The 13,669-nt window shown below is 48.0% G+C and overlaps 2 protein-coding genes across 2 annotated transcripts; one reads left to right on the forward strand and one right to left on the reverse strand.

The window, feature by feature from the left end:
- The first annotated feature begins 1,177 nt into the window (after nt 1–1,177).
- Nucleotides 1,178–2,456, forward strand: LOC134555083 (basic salivary proline-rich protein 2-like). The gene is made up of 3 exons (XM_063406437.1): nt 1,178–1,225; nt 1,331–1,479; nt 1,610–2,456. The coding sequence occupies exons 1-3, from the start codon at nt 1,178–1,180 to the stop codon at nt 2,454–2,456; spliced, it is 1,044 nt and encodes a 347-aa protein (XP_063262507.1).
- A 3,508-nt stretch (nt 2,457–5,964) lies between these two features.
- On the reverse strand, nt 5,965–8,578 carry ELOVL3 (ELOVL fatty acid elongase 3). The gene is made up of 4 exons (XM_063406420.1): nt 8,466–8,578; nt 7,648–7,779; nt 6,963–7,114; nt 5,965–6,386 (listed from the first exon to the last, which is right to left on the reverse strand). Exons 1-4 carry the CDS (start codon nt 8,576–8,578, stop codon nt 5,965–5,967), a joined length of 819 nt encoding a protein of 272 aa, XP_063262490.1.
- Between the last annotated feature and the right edge of the window lie 5,091 nt (nt 8,579–13,669).

The raw sequence follows: 13,669 nt of genomic DNA on the forward strand, positions 1-13,669 counted from the left end.
ACACAACCACGGGAAAAACCTTAAAATCTACAGAAAAAAGAGATGGCCAAAAGCAAATAACTAATTGAGCAAGCTGGCAGCAGAATGCTCTGGGAGATGTTTCCTGTCTGACAAATACCACCTGCCTTCCTGGTGCAGCTTAACCAGTTCAGCCTCTCACGTTCAGCTTCTTCCCCACGGGGCCAGGACTTGGACATCATGCTCTCTGGTCCAGCACAGACACAGCACGTTTTCTGCAGACCTTACCCAAGACTTCTCTCTCACAAGCCCCCAGTACCTCCCCAGATGCATCTTGTTGATACTGCAACCCCAAGCATGTCATTTTTAGCAGGATCACTCTTATTCTGGAGACCTGTTAGGCAAATAACTTTGTCGCTGGATACTTCCCAATCTGCAGATTTAGCAAGTGCACATTCTCCTCCATCATCCAGATCACTAATGGAAGTGCTGAGCAAAAACAGACCCACAACAGATGTCCCGGAATTTCACTCAACAGACCCCTTCCTTTTCAACAGTGAACTGTGGATAACTCCCTGGGTATGATTATCCAGTGGGTTTTGTACCTTCCCAAATCCCATGTAGATCATCCTTAAAAGCCATCTGACTGGCAGCCAAAGCTTTCTGTCACCATGCCCTTACTCTGTCAGAGAGGAAAATTGGATTATTTTGACCAGATTCTGTTCTTGATGTGCCCACAGCTCCTGCTCATCTCCACTGCTTACACATAGTGAGACTATTTGATCCAGTTTTTTTGTTTGATCGGTTGGGGTTTTTTTGTGGGTTTTTGTTTGTTTGTTTTTGGTTTTTGTTTTGGTTGTTGATGGTGGGGGTGGTTGGTTTAGTTAGTTTGGGATTTTTGTTTTGGTTTGGTTTTTGCGGGTTTTTTTGTTGTTGTTGTGGGTTTGTTTTGGTTTTTGGTTTTGGTTTTTTGCTTTTTCTTTTTTTGGTGGAGTTTTCTGTTCGTTTGGGGTTTTTTTCCTGGTTTTTTTCTGGGATTTTCTTTGTGTGTGTGTGTGTGTGGTTTTGTGTGTGTGTGGTAGATTTTTTTCTGGGTTTTGTTTTGGTTTTTCAATTTTATTTTTTTGAGGGGGGATTTAACTGTGTGCAGTTCCTGGCTTTTAGTCTCAGTCCCCATTTTGAAGAGGGGGAAATTCCGCGAGAATTCTCATTGATAACAATGACTAATTCTAGGATTGCTTTGTGTGACGTTCACCACACCGAGAAGGTCTGAAAAAAAAATCTAAATACACTCTTCCTTGCACTTTTCTTATCCAAGGCCAGACTTTAGCACCCATCACTGGCACGGCCTGTGCTGTCCACTCCTCCGCAGCTGTGTCTGAAGGTTAGCACAGAGCGCACCGACGCTGGGCGTCCTCGGCTCCTGCCGTCGGTTCTTCCCCTCAGCCGAGGAGCAGCACGGCCCGTCCCTGGCTCGTATCCTGCTCACCCCGCGGAGGATGTTCCGGCTCCTCTCGCTTGGTGCGTGCTGTCAGTAAAGCTCCGAAGTGGGTGGGTGCGCGCCTTCGAGCCGCTGATGTACACGTTAAAGCTGGGCTCAGGTCTACAGCCGTGAGAGGTGGCGCTAATTTCCGTCCCGGTCGTCGTTCAGGGCCCGGTGCCGTCGGGGCCGCGGGTCCCGCCCGACCCGGCCGCCAGCGCCCTCAGCGCGGGCGGCGGCGCCACCTAGCGGCGGGCTGCAGGGGGTGCCGCCCGCGGGACCGATACGGCCTCAGGGGAAAACCTCCCCACCACCGATACGGCCTCAGGGGAAAACCTCCCCACCACCGATACAGCCTCAGGGGAAAAACTCCGCACCACCGATACAGCCTCAGGGAAAAACCTCCCCACCACCGATACAGCCTCAGGGGAAAAACCTCCCCACCACCGATACAGCCTCAGGGGAAAAACCTCCCCACCACCGATACAGCCTCAGGGGAAAAACCTCCCCACCACCGATACAGCCTCAGGGGAAAAACCTCCCCACCACCGATACGGCCTCAGGGAAAAACCTCCGCACCACCTATACGGCCTCAGGGGAAAAACCTCCCCACCACCGATACGGCCTCAGGGAAAAACCTCCCCACCACCGATACGGCCTCAGGGAAAAACCTCCCCACCACCGATACGGCCTCAGGGAAAAACCTCCCCACCACCGATACGGCCTCAGGGGAAAACCTCCCCACCACCGTGACTCCGATACAGCCTCAGGGAAAACCCGCCCCCCTCGCTCCCTCCCCACTCCCCAGCCCGGCTTCACCGGCTCTCGCAACCCGGAGGTCGGTCCAGTCCCGCCCCGTTACATCTCTGTGCCTGCAGCCCGTCCTCTGCCCGGCCCCTGCCAGAGCTGCGGGGCTGCTCCCCTGCATCCCGCACTCTCCACACATTCCTTCATCCACCCCCAGGCTGTGCAAGGGTCCTCAAAGAAGCCTTCAGCAGGGACCACAGCTTCCCCGTGAGCAAGGATTCCTCCACGGGAGGCAACCGATTGCTCTCGATGCCCTCAAAGTAAAAAAACCCCAATACAACAAAAATAGACAAACCCTCAAGATACATCCCCTCCAAAGCAGGCCTGGTATCTATTTCAGCTCACCAGCACACATAAGAAGGACTTTTCTTCACAGAGTACCAGGAGGAGACATTTCTAGGAAGCTTCAGGGGAATAGTACTGACCTGGAGCTTATTAGCTATTATTAGCTCCCCAAGTCCCTGAAAGCACCACCACTTTCCTCACACCCACAGGTAGGCACTCCAGACAACTTGCCAAACAACAACAGCAATGCAAAATCTTTGCTTAGCTGGGTCTGGGGAGTTTTTTGCTCTCTCTTCTTTTGCCAGAGAAAACAGCAGACCAAAGCTGTGGATGCTGGGCTGGCTGATGATATGCATTCCCTGGAGAAGGAGGGAATGCACAGGGCAGGAGGGGGATAAGGCAAAGCCTCCTGACAGCATTTGGAAAGGTGGTATCCTCATTTTGTGTGGAGGGATGTGGCTGTTTGAAAAGCTGCAATGCCTCTTTGATGGGGGAGTGAGAGTTCCTACAAGATACTCTCTGTGAACCCTCCTTCTACTGGGTTGATTCTTGCCCCCTGAAAGATACTTCCTACTCCAGCAGCCTGCATGGATGGATCTACAAAGAGCTCTTAGAGACCTGAAACATTCTGGAGATGCAGAGCCCTGCCTCCAGAGCTCTGCTGTGGACCCTGCACTGCTGAGTGGGGGCAGCACCTGCAGAGCAAGGGGGATCAGCCAGCTCCCACAGAGCATCACCTCTGTAGCACCAAGACTACTTCAGGCAGTTTAGGTAGAAAAAGAGCAACTGTGAACACACCATTTCTTCAATGTTTTTTGTCTGCCTAGGCCCAGAGAGTTGTGGTGAATGGAGATAAATCCAGGTGGTGGACGACTGCTAGCAGTGCTCCCTGAGGTTCTGTTTTGGGGCAAGTCCTAATATCTTTATTGATGATCTGGACATGGGGGTTGAGTAAACTCTCAGTAAATTTGCAGATGATGCTAAGTTGGCTGGGAGTGTTAATCTCCTCAAAGTAGGAAGGCTTTACAGAGACACCTGGACAGATTCAATCAGTTGGATAAGGACAGCTGCAGGAGGTTCAATAAGATGAAGTGCTGGATGCTGCACTTGTGTTGTACCAACTCCAGGTAGAGATATGGGCTTGGGGAGGAATGGCATGAAAGCTGTTCAGTAGAAAAGGACTTCGGCTCAATATGAGCCAGCAATGTGCCCAGGTGGCCAAGAAGGCCAATGGCATCCTGGCCTGTAGCACGAATACTATGGCCAACAGGACCAGGGGAAGGATCATGTCCCCACACTTGGCACTGGTGAGGCCACAACTCAAGTACTGCTTTCAGTTCTGGCCCCGTCACTTCAGAAAGGACATTGAGGTGCTGGAGCATGCCCAGAAAGACTTGTGAAAGATCTAGAAAACTTGTCTTATGAGAAATGGCTGAGGAAGCTGTGTTTTTTAGTCTCAAGAAGAGGAGACTCCAGGGGAACCTCATGACTCTCTACAGCTGCCTGAAGGGAAGATGCAGTGAAGTGAGACCTGGTCTCTTCTACTCTGCCTACAGAGAGGACAAGAGAAAATGGCCCAAAGATGAGATGGGAGATTGAGATTAAATATGAGAAAAAAATTCTTCACTATTAGGGTGGTCAGGCATTGGAACAGGTTGCCCAGGAATGTGGTGGAGTCACCACTCCAGAGGTGTTTACGAAGCATCAGGATCTGGTGCTGGGTGATGTGGTTGAGTGGTTACAGTGATAGTATTGGGTGGATGGTTGGACTTGATGTTCTTAAAGGTCTCTTCCAACCTTGATGATTCTATGATTCTGTGTGTTGGCACAGATACCCGACACAGCTGAGGGAACATGCCTGGGGCAGCTGTGGACAGACAGGAGAGATGGTAGTTGCTTCACCAGGACCACAGCTGTTACCAAAAGTGCCCCAAATAGCACCATGCAGGAGAGAGACCACCCCATTTCTCCCATATGTTCACCACCCCCTCTCTAAAGAGACCTTCTAAATATGGAAGCTAGTTTATTCCTATTCCCCAACACTTCAGCTGACTGCACGTGCCTTTCCCACAGCTGGGGAGGGTGCTGTTACACCACTACCCAACATGCTGCCAAGTCCAGAGCAGGAGCCCTTGTCAGGGAAGGCTGGACAAGGCACAGGCTGCTGCCATCTCCCAGCATCGAAAGTGCAGCCCACAGCTCTGTGGTAACTTTCCAGTCCACTGCCATGAAAGGCCAAATCTCATTCACCAGGTAGGAGCCAACACCCACCCAGAGGCTCAGAATCCTCTGAGGCATATCTTGGCTTTATGAAGCACAGTGACATGCTCATTTCAGATGGTAAAACAATGGCCTGATCTTTTTATCATCTCTCTCTCACTTCTAGCTCCCTGGTGGTGAGCAGAGGCGCTCAGGCAGCATGACCAGCTGATGACTGCAGAAGGGGTAAGCACAGAGGGACAGCCTGCTGGACAGGTCGCTAACCCTCAGGAAGACACAGGATCAAGATAGAGAAGGTAGCACTCCTCTCACAGTTCTGTATAAGGGTCAAGTATGAAAAAGGCATAAAAGAAAACAATCAATCAGTCCATAAATGACAGTATTTATTTAACACATCACCCAGTGGCAGATGCACCTAGAGATGGGTTTTTTCTGGGACCCTTCTGACCCCAGCCAATGAGACTGGCCATGGGCTGGGACCATTGGCAATGCCTGACACACTCTGCAGAACAGAGCTGGACGCTGCTCATCTTTTAGGGTTTAAGGTTGTAGCTAGTCAAGTGAAATAGATTGTTTAATATTGTACAAGAGGCACGCCACAGGTAACAGCCTGGGATTCAGTTCCTTGCATCATAGAGGAGAAGTGAGAGCCCAGGCAGACCCCCTCCCTACACAACCTTAAAAACAGTAGGAATTTTCCATTTCAGTGCTGTTCCCACCAGTAATCTATTAGAGCTTCCCTGCAGAGTAGCAGCAGGTTTGGGCTCTATTCTTCCACAAAACTGGGGACCATGGAGAGGGCAGTGCTGCTTTGAGAGGAGTTTCCCTACCTTTTTTCCCAAGGAGAGTCTGGGTGCATGCAGGATTCTATCAGTTCCCAGGAAGGAAATGAAGCACAAAGCAAACCCAAGTGATTTGAAAGAAGAAAGAAAAGAACCACAACCCTGAGGTGTCCAGCCCCCAGCCTCCTCCCCTTTCTCCTGTTACCAGCCTGCCATAACCTGCACCTCAGTTTGGCATGCCACCCACTGCAAGACAGACACACCAAAGGCCAATGTGCAAGTCACTTTGAAGTTACTCACAGTGATCTCTTCTTAAACCCCATCACACCTATCCCATCAGGCACTTGGGCTCCAGACAGAAGTGAAAAGTTTCCCCTTTCCCTCTCCTTTTCTCTCCACTTTCATCCCAATCTCTTCTTCCATCCCTTGGTTTTAATTGCACTTTGATTTCTGGGTGCCACTCAGGTATCTTTTCGCAAAGAAGTTGCAGAAGAGGGCCAATAAAGTGGTATACAAGCCCAATGAAAGGAAAAGTATTAACCAGGTAGTTTGGCAGAGCTTATCATCCTTCCAGAAGAAGACAAAGATGTTAATTATTACAAATCCTGTCATCTGCACCATCTGTGCAGTGGTGATTAGCATGGCAATGGAGCGGGGTACTCGGATGCCCATGGCTGTCACAGTGTAGTAGAAGTACGTCACAGAATGGATAACGAGGTTCAAGGCTGCGTTCCACCCCACAGCAATTGACATATTCTTATAGCCATACCAGGATAGAACCATCGAGAGCAAGTGGTGGTACCAGTGGACAAAGGTGAGCTTCTTTTTCCGGAGAACAATGAACAGAGTGTCACCTGGGGTTGGGGGAGAGGTGTATCATTAGCCAAGTGAAAGCACAGCAGTTGCACAAGTTTTCACATGAAACAGACCAAGCAAGCTTCAATCCTGAAGCCATTATGTTGTTTGATCCCACCAAAAGCTAGGTTCCTATTGAAATAATCTGTATTGAAAAAGACTGTTTAGGCACGCTACCTTCTGGCATGTTTATAGTATAAGAGCCCCTTGCCCCAGGCTTGCTTTCCCAGCTCTATCTGCGCTGCATTTCTGACTGGCTCTTCTTCTTTCTATGAAAACTGTGTGGAAAGCCCAGCCCTCCCTGCCTGTCTGCTGCCCCCTTGCCATGGTGCAGAATTGCGGGTCCAGACTCTTGCCTGGGGATCAAACAGAACAGTAACATCAGGCTGCAACCCCATGGAGAGCAAGCATATCATCTGAATTGAGCAACAGGGAGCAAGAAAATGAGTAACACATGCAAGGATAAGCAACCGTTTTCTCCAAGTAACGTTTAGACAGAGACCTGTAAAAGAAAATCTGCTTGTAAAAGCAAAGCTGTTACAAATACACAGGATAAGGAGAAGTTTCAGACTCACCCATTTCGACAAGTTTGCTGATTGCAAATAGATACATCCAAAGTTTGGAAACAGGGTGGACATAGAAAGATTGACTACATACTGAACGCTTAAATCCCTTGGTAAGAAGGAGGAAGGCCATCTGCTTCCAGATCCGCCAGGCTGCAATGAAACTGCAAGAAAACCAGAGGAGACTTGAACACTGTGCCCAGGGCCTCAACATAGCCTCTGATAGCTCTGCACCTGTGGATATTCAGTTGACTCCATCTTGATGCTCAGGGCAATCTCAGAGACATTTAACAAACGTTTGCCTTCTTAGACTTCCTAGCAGGTTTTAGCCAGGATTTAAAACCTATTCCTGCAAGACAAAACAGCATCAGAGTCCTTCATTACACCCCCTGCTTCCACTGCATTAGGAGGCACTTGAGCAAAAGCTGCCACATTTGATGAGAAACGGAGGACAATTCTCCTACCACTAATGATTTTCTCCCCAGCAACCCTTTTGCAACTCATTTGATTTGTTGGAGTATTTCTGGTGAGAAATAAATGACTTGTATAAGGAGGTCACTCCTCTAGGTGGAAATGGCTTTCAAGAGGAAAAATTTAATTTATTTCCCTAGTGATGCAGTGGATAACCAGGGCCTTCTACCAATCAAGTTTTGAGAGAAGGCCTACAGCTGTCTCCAGATTTAGGAAAGACTCTTACCTGAACAAAGTCAGGCTGAAGGACCACAGGGCCAGTGGTACCCGCAGATTGAAGGGCCTCCGTTCCTTCATGAAGTGCTGGATTCCAAAGATCAGGATGAAATAAATAATAGAAAAAATAAAAGACTTTTGCCTGCAAGTAGAGAAGAGGAAACAGTCAGGAAAAGACCAAACTGACCTATTTTTAGCCAGACTTCTGTAGCCCCAGCAAAGTACTCTCACCAAGAAACAAAAGACTTCCCATTCTCGTGTTAAGGTTGGGTTTGGTCACAAAAAAGTGAGCAAGCAAGAACCCTGGGGACTGAACAAAAGAAAGTGAACTGCTACATCATGGAGTTTTCCACAAGACCTTGATGGGATGAAGGCAGGTCCTGGCAGCCTGTGAGCAGGATCCAAAGCAGATGGATCAGTGCATCTTATTCCTTTACACATGACACTCTACAGGCAGAGGATGTCTGTACAGGATGTCTAAAAAGGCCAGTTTCATGTAAGCTAGAGCCTCAAGTGCCTTGTGTTAAATCCCACACATTCCAAGGCTTTAGTGCAGGATGGCATGCAGTGGCCATCTGTGGGTGCTCTTTGCCCTCTTGTCATGTCACCATCTCCCTACAAGCAACAGCACACCTGGACCAGTGCTTGCTCTGCCACATGTACTGCTGCATCCCATCCTCCAGAGCCTCAGGTATGCAGCCAGAGATCCCCAACCTTCTTCTCCTTGGAACCGAAGATCCTCACACCTATTCTGCTCAAAGCAGCAGAACCCGATAGGGCTAGCCAGGGTCTGGAATGCACCAGGTCAGCAACCTCCTCTCCTCTCACCAATTCTCCTCCATCCATTTCCTGGCTGCCAGGTGATTGAAGTTCTTCTCGAAGTCAAACTCCCCCAGCGGCTGCAGCTCCGACGGGTCAATGTTCACTTCCATATTCAGCATCTCCGGGAGCGACCCGAAACGAGCCACTCGCGCACGCTTCACATCACGGTGTATATAGTCCCGGGAATGCGCTCCGCCCCAGCATCATACCGCGGCGGGGGGCGGGACCGGGAGCCGCCCGGTCCGACGGGAGCCAGAGGTCCTCCCACTCCTTGTGCTGGGTAAGGAGGGGGACGGTGCAGTCACGCAGTCAGGCTGAGCCGGAGGTCCTCCAGTTCCACATGCAGCCCAGCTCATCCCTCAGCAGATGGGCAAGGTGATCATAACGCTGGCACCAGCAGCAGGCAGAAATTCCCTCAGCCTGACTGCAGTTAGCTGTTGTGCCTTCTTCACCATAGACTGAAGCATCTGGCCACTGCTAGAGACTAGATCTGTTCTGGGTAATCTCCCATTTGAGTGCCTGCAGCTGAAAATGGCTCCAGCACAGTCTAAGTCCCCTGAATGCAGCCTATCTCATTGCACCCTCTGGTCACTTCACACATCTTGCTGTCTCTCCCAAGTGTTATGCCTTTACACATGTGCAACAGCTGCACCCTCCAAAGCTCACAGACTTGAGAGGGGTTTGCCTCATGCAGGCTTCACTGCACCTGCACACAAGTCATCTGCTTAACTGCTGCCTCTTCAAACAGGTGAACATTTGCCTGGGTGAGATATTTCATAGGATTGTAGAATGCTTTGGGTTGAAGGAGATCTTAAAGATCACCTAGGTCCTACCCCTCTGTCATCTTTCACCACACCAAGCTGCCCAAAGCCTTATCCAGCCAGGCCTTGAACTCTTCTAGGGATTTGGCATCCACAATTTTCTCTGTATTTGATAACACAGTAGTGTGAGAAAATCAGGAAAGAATTTGACATGCAGGAATTAAAATCCCTTGGTGATCTTTGCACCACTCCTGACTTATACTCCCCATTTTGCAGAGCACTTGCATGTGTCTGTGGAAAGTTCAGCTTACACATAGCAGCAGCAGTGGTTTTACCTTACCCCACAGGGAAAATACCCTGTACATGGCATGAGCTTCCACTGTGGCTTGCACAGCTCTCACCTTAGAGTTTCCAGCTCCAAGGAGGTCCTTCGCCTTCCAGAGGACTGCAGATCAGGGATTGTGCAGTCTCCATTCCTGGGTCACTTATCTTTCATCACCTGCTTTGGGCAGTAGCATCACCAGGCAGAATACTCAGGTACATGCTGAAGGAATCTTTAGTCTGTTCCAAGGGCTTCTGCACACCACAAGACCAGATGCAACCACCAATAAAGCCAGGGGCTAGAGCAGAGAAGAGATAGCACAGTAACACAGACTTTTTGCTCTTCTAATGCATACAAGTCAATGATGAGTTTCATTATTCAGCAGTAAAGCCACGTTGGAACCTTATACATTTATCCTTCTCCATGTTCTTGACAATGGTTTCACTGTTGCTGACTTCTTTGCCTACATATTGTCTGTGGATTCGCTGTTCTTAGACAGAGTACAGTTGTTGGCTGTTTGAGGCACTACAAGTACTAAATACCTGCTTGTTTCACCTATGCTTTAGCAACTATTAAACTTTTAAACAAGGCCTCCTTTACATAAGATACCACATGAGAAGAGGAAAAACCTTTAAACACCTGTTGAGATGTAAGGATGAGTTGGATTAGCTGACTAGAAAACATCCCAAAATTGACATAATTTCTTATTCCTAATCTAGTTCTAGGTTCAGTAAAGTTTTAATTTTGAAACTGTTTCATGCCACATGAACAAGAACACCTCTCCTAGGGCAGGTCTGTCCATCCATCTCTTAGGTGGTGGCATGTACAGTTACAGGAGGAGCTCATGACTGCAGCTTTTTGGTACCACCTGAGCAGGCAGCTGGCAGCCCTCCCCAAGTGTCTCCTTGGCAGATGGGAACAAGATCAACACATGTAAAGAACAGCAGCAGATAGCAGGGATGAGGCTCTTGGTGTCCTCTGAGACACATTTCTTGCTTAATAAGGCAGGCTTTGTCACAGACTGAAAGCTCACTGCACAATCCAGATGCAGTTGTGACATTCTTGTTATCCTCTTTTCTCCCTGCTGTCAAATACATCTGTCTGCGCTCCTGAGTCTGGGTGGATTAGCATGCAGAGAGCTGCCAAGTTCAATGTCTGGTCACTGGCACTGCTCAGAAACTCTGTTGGACTCAGAATGCTTTAGAAGCTGACATGCAATATAGACATCAGAGAGATTTGTAAATAAACAGATGAGCTTATTTTCACACATCACAGTGAATTGCACAGAGCTCAGCTGCTGCAGGTGAGGAAACGGAGCCCCAGCAACGTTTCACACACAGCAGGAATAGCAGAGCTGCAGTCCTGAATCAGTGGGAGGGGACCACTTCGTTCTTCTGTCCTCCAACTGAGTGGGAAGGAGACAGAGATCGTATGGAACAGAAGCCTCTACATCTTTATTTTGAGCCCAAAATGGCTGGGTAGGGCTCCAAAGAGAAAGGACAATTTTGTGAGGACTATGAAATAACATTGGATCCTTACAGAGAGCTGAGTCCCATAAGACTGCTTCTACAGCATTCCAGAAATAATTTTTCTTCAAGGTAACCCTAAATAGATGAAATTCTCACTTAAAGCTTAAATTGCTATTTTCAACAAGAGTTTCAGTTTTCTGGTAAAGATTCACTTTTTCACCAATACACGTGGAGAGAGAACTAGTTTCTGATATGGTGACTGAGCATCACCTACACTCTTATTTGCCCTGTGGTCAAGAGCACAAGAAAATTGATTTTTGCACAAATATCATAATTTGAATCCCAAGTCTTAAAATAAGTTTTCTGCAACAGGACTGCTTTGGTGGTAGATAGCACATTTGCCTTCTGTCAAGACTTGAGAGCATGAAGATATTTGTGAAAGACTCCAGGCACCATTTAGAATGAGCAACAACATGCCAAATCTTGGTACAATCCAAAGTGCAGGAAGTGGTTTCTAGAAAGACAGAGTGCATAAACTCTTTTTAAAGAATAATACAAAGTAACAAACTCAAAACTTTGGGAAAGATAAAGGACAACAAGCATTTACAAGTCCCTAGCCTCACAGATCAACCATTTCCATAGCAAGTGACACAAAAAAGATGACACAGAAAAGTCTGTAGGACTTAAACATAGTGGGTACATGGCAGGAGTCAAGTGAGCAGCTTCCATAAAATGGGCAAAACATTATAATTTATGGGTCAGAGGCAATGTGGCCACCAAAGTCTTCAACTGCCTGTTGGCTAGCTGACTGTCACTGTACTGCCACCAACTACCTGCCTGATCCACAAAGGTGAGGACAGGGAAACAGGTGTTGTTGATTAAAAAAAAAAAATTAGTTGCAGGTATAATATGCAGTTCAGATTGGCCTTAAATATGAGACCCCTGACTGGGGTCTTGTCTGCAGGACAAGAGTACATAAAGAGTCAGCCTGACTCAAGCTGGGCCTTGCTGGTCTGAGTTACACTGCCAGCCCCACCAGTGCAGAGAGCAGAGAGTTATTTTGCCCAGGAGGCTGGGCTATTGCACAAAACCACCTCCAAATCAGCTTGTTGTACTGCCTGTGATTGTTACTTGTGATTTACACATCAGAACAGTGAAAGCCATGGAGGCATCTCCTTGTGCAAGCACTGCAAGCTTTCATCAAAGCTTAGGATAATGACCTGATTCCATATGACCCTCTTGACTGCAGAGGACATGACTTCATATATGGGTCGTCCCAGGGCAGCTTTTTCACCAGACTGACCACACCATGAAAACAAAGAACAATCTTTGTGTTTATTGATCAAAATATCTTTTAACTCCATTGACACCAACAGAAGTGGCATGGCATGTAAGGCATGGTTTTACACATCACAGTTAGTTTTAATTAGGTTTAATTGGTAAGAAGAAATGGTAAGGATAAAGAAACAAACCTTCTCTCCTGATTGATTCTCTAACTTTGGAAAGCAGCCCAGTTTTAACACATATTGCAGCAAAGAGCTTGACAGAGACAGTGCTGGAGGAGTTATCCTGAGCTATCAGGCTTACACTCAGCTAACACAAAACTTATGCCCACACAAGTGGTGAAATAGTGGAACAAATTGCGCGTAGAGATGGTAGATGTCCTGTCTCTCAAAACATTCAAAGCTGAACAGAGGTCTCATCAAGCTGATTTAGTTAAAGATGTACCTATTCATTTTAGGGGACTTGAGACTGGATGATGTTTGGGTCCCTTCCAAACCAAACAATTCTATGACAACCGCTAGATACAAAAGCTGATGCAAAATGATATATTATTTACATTTTCTGGCACTTCATATGTGGGCAGCACTTTTGTTTAGAAAGGGCAACAGCAAGTAATGCAACACAATAAATAGCATATCTATTTGAAAACCAAAGCCTGAAACACATGAGCACAGACATTTTTGCATAGATTGAGGCTTCATTACAACCAGTCTGCAAAAGAATATTAATAGCTGGCTTGGGTAAAACCCAGGCAGTGGGCATCACTTGTTCCAAGGAGGGGGAAGAGTTTCAGTGCAAGTGTCAGGTGTAAAGATGTTCAGTCAGGAGGTAGGCAGGAGACACTGACTCAGGGAGGACTAAGACCTGTGCAAATTTACCGATTTGCCTTCACTGCCCTGCTTTGTCAAGTTTAGCTGTAACCCTTTCTCCCAGCCACCATGGCACAGGTGCATTCCTTTGGAGATGTAAACGAATACAGGGATAAACACCAGCAATCAGAGCTGCAGGAAAAGCTGTGGGAAACCCCATCCCAGTGCTGGGTAATGATGAACAAGTCCGGACCCGAGGCTCGATGCCTCACAGGTCTGCTACCACAGAGCACCCTCTGGCATCAGCCACCACGGCCTGGGACACCAAGGTCCCCACCAAGGGGTTCTCAGATCTTTAGCCATTAGATGGGAGCAAACACTGCAAAAGTGCAGGGAGGCATCACCTCCTGAACAGAGACCCGAAAGCAAGAGCAGGCAGGAGGTTTGCTGTGCTCCTTCCTGACTCTCTCGAGGTGTTAACTGTCCTCCCCTGGAGAAACATGTCCTCAGGCCCAGGGGGAAAAGAGGATCCCCTACTATTTGCAAGCAGTCCACCTGTGTTCCT

This window comes from Prinia subflava, chromosome 9 (assembly GCF_021018805.1).
Source record: "Prinia subflava isolate CZ2003 ecotype Zambia chromosome 9, Cam_Psub_1.2, whole genome shotgun sequence".
In the NCBI taxonomy this organism is placed as follows: domain Eukaryota; kingdom Metazoa; phylum Chordata; class Aves; order Passeriformes; family Cisticolidae; genus Prinia; species Prinia subflava.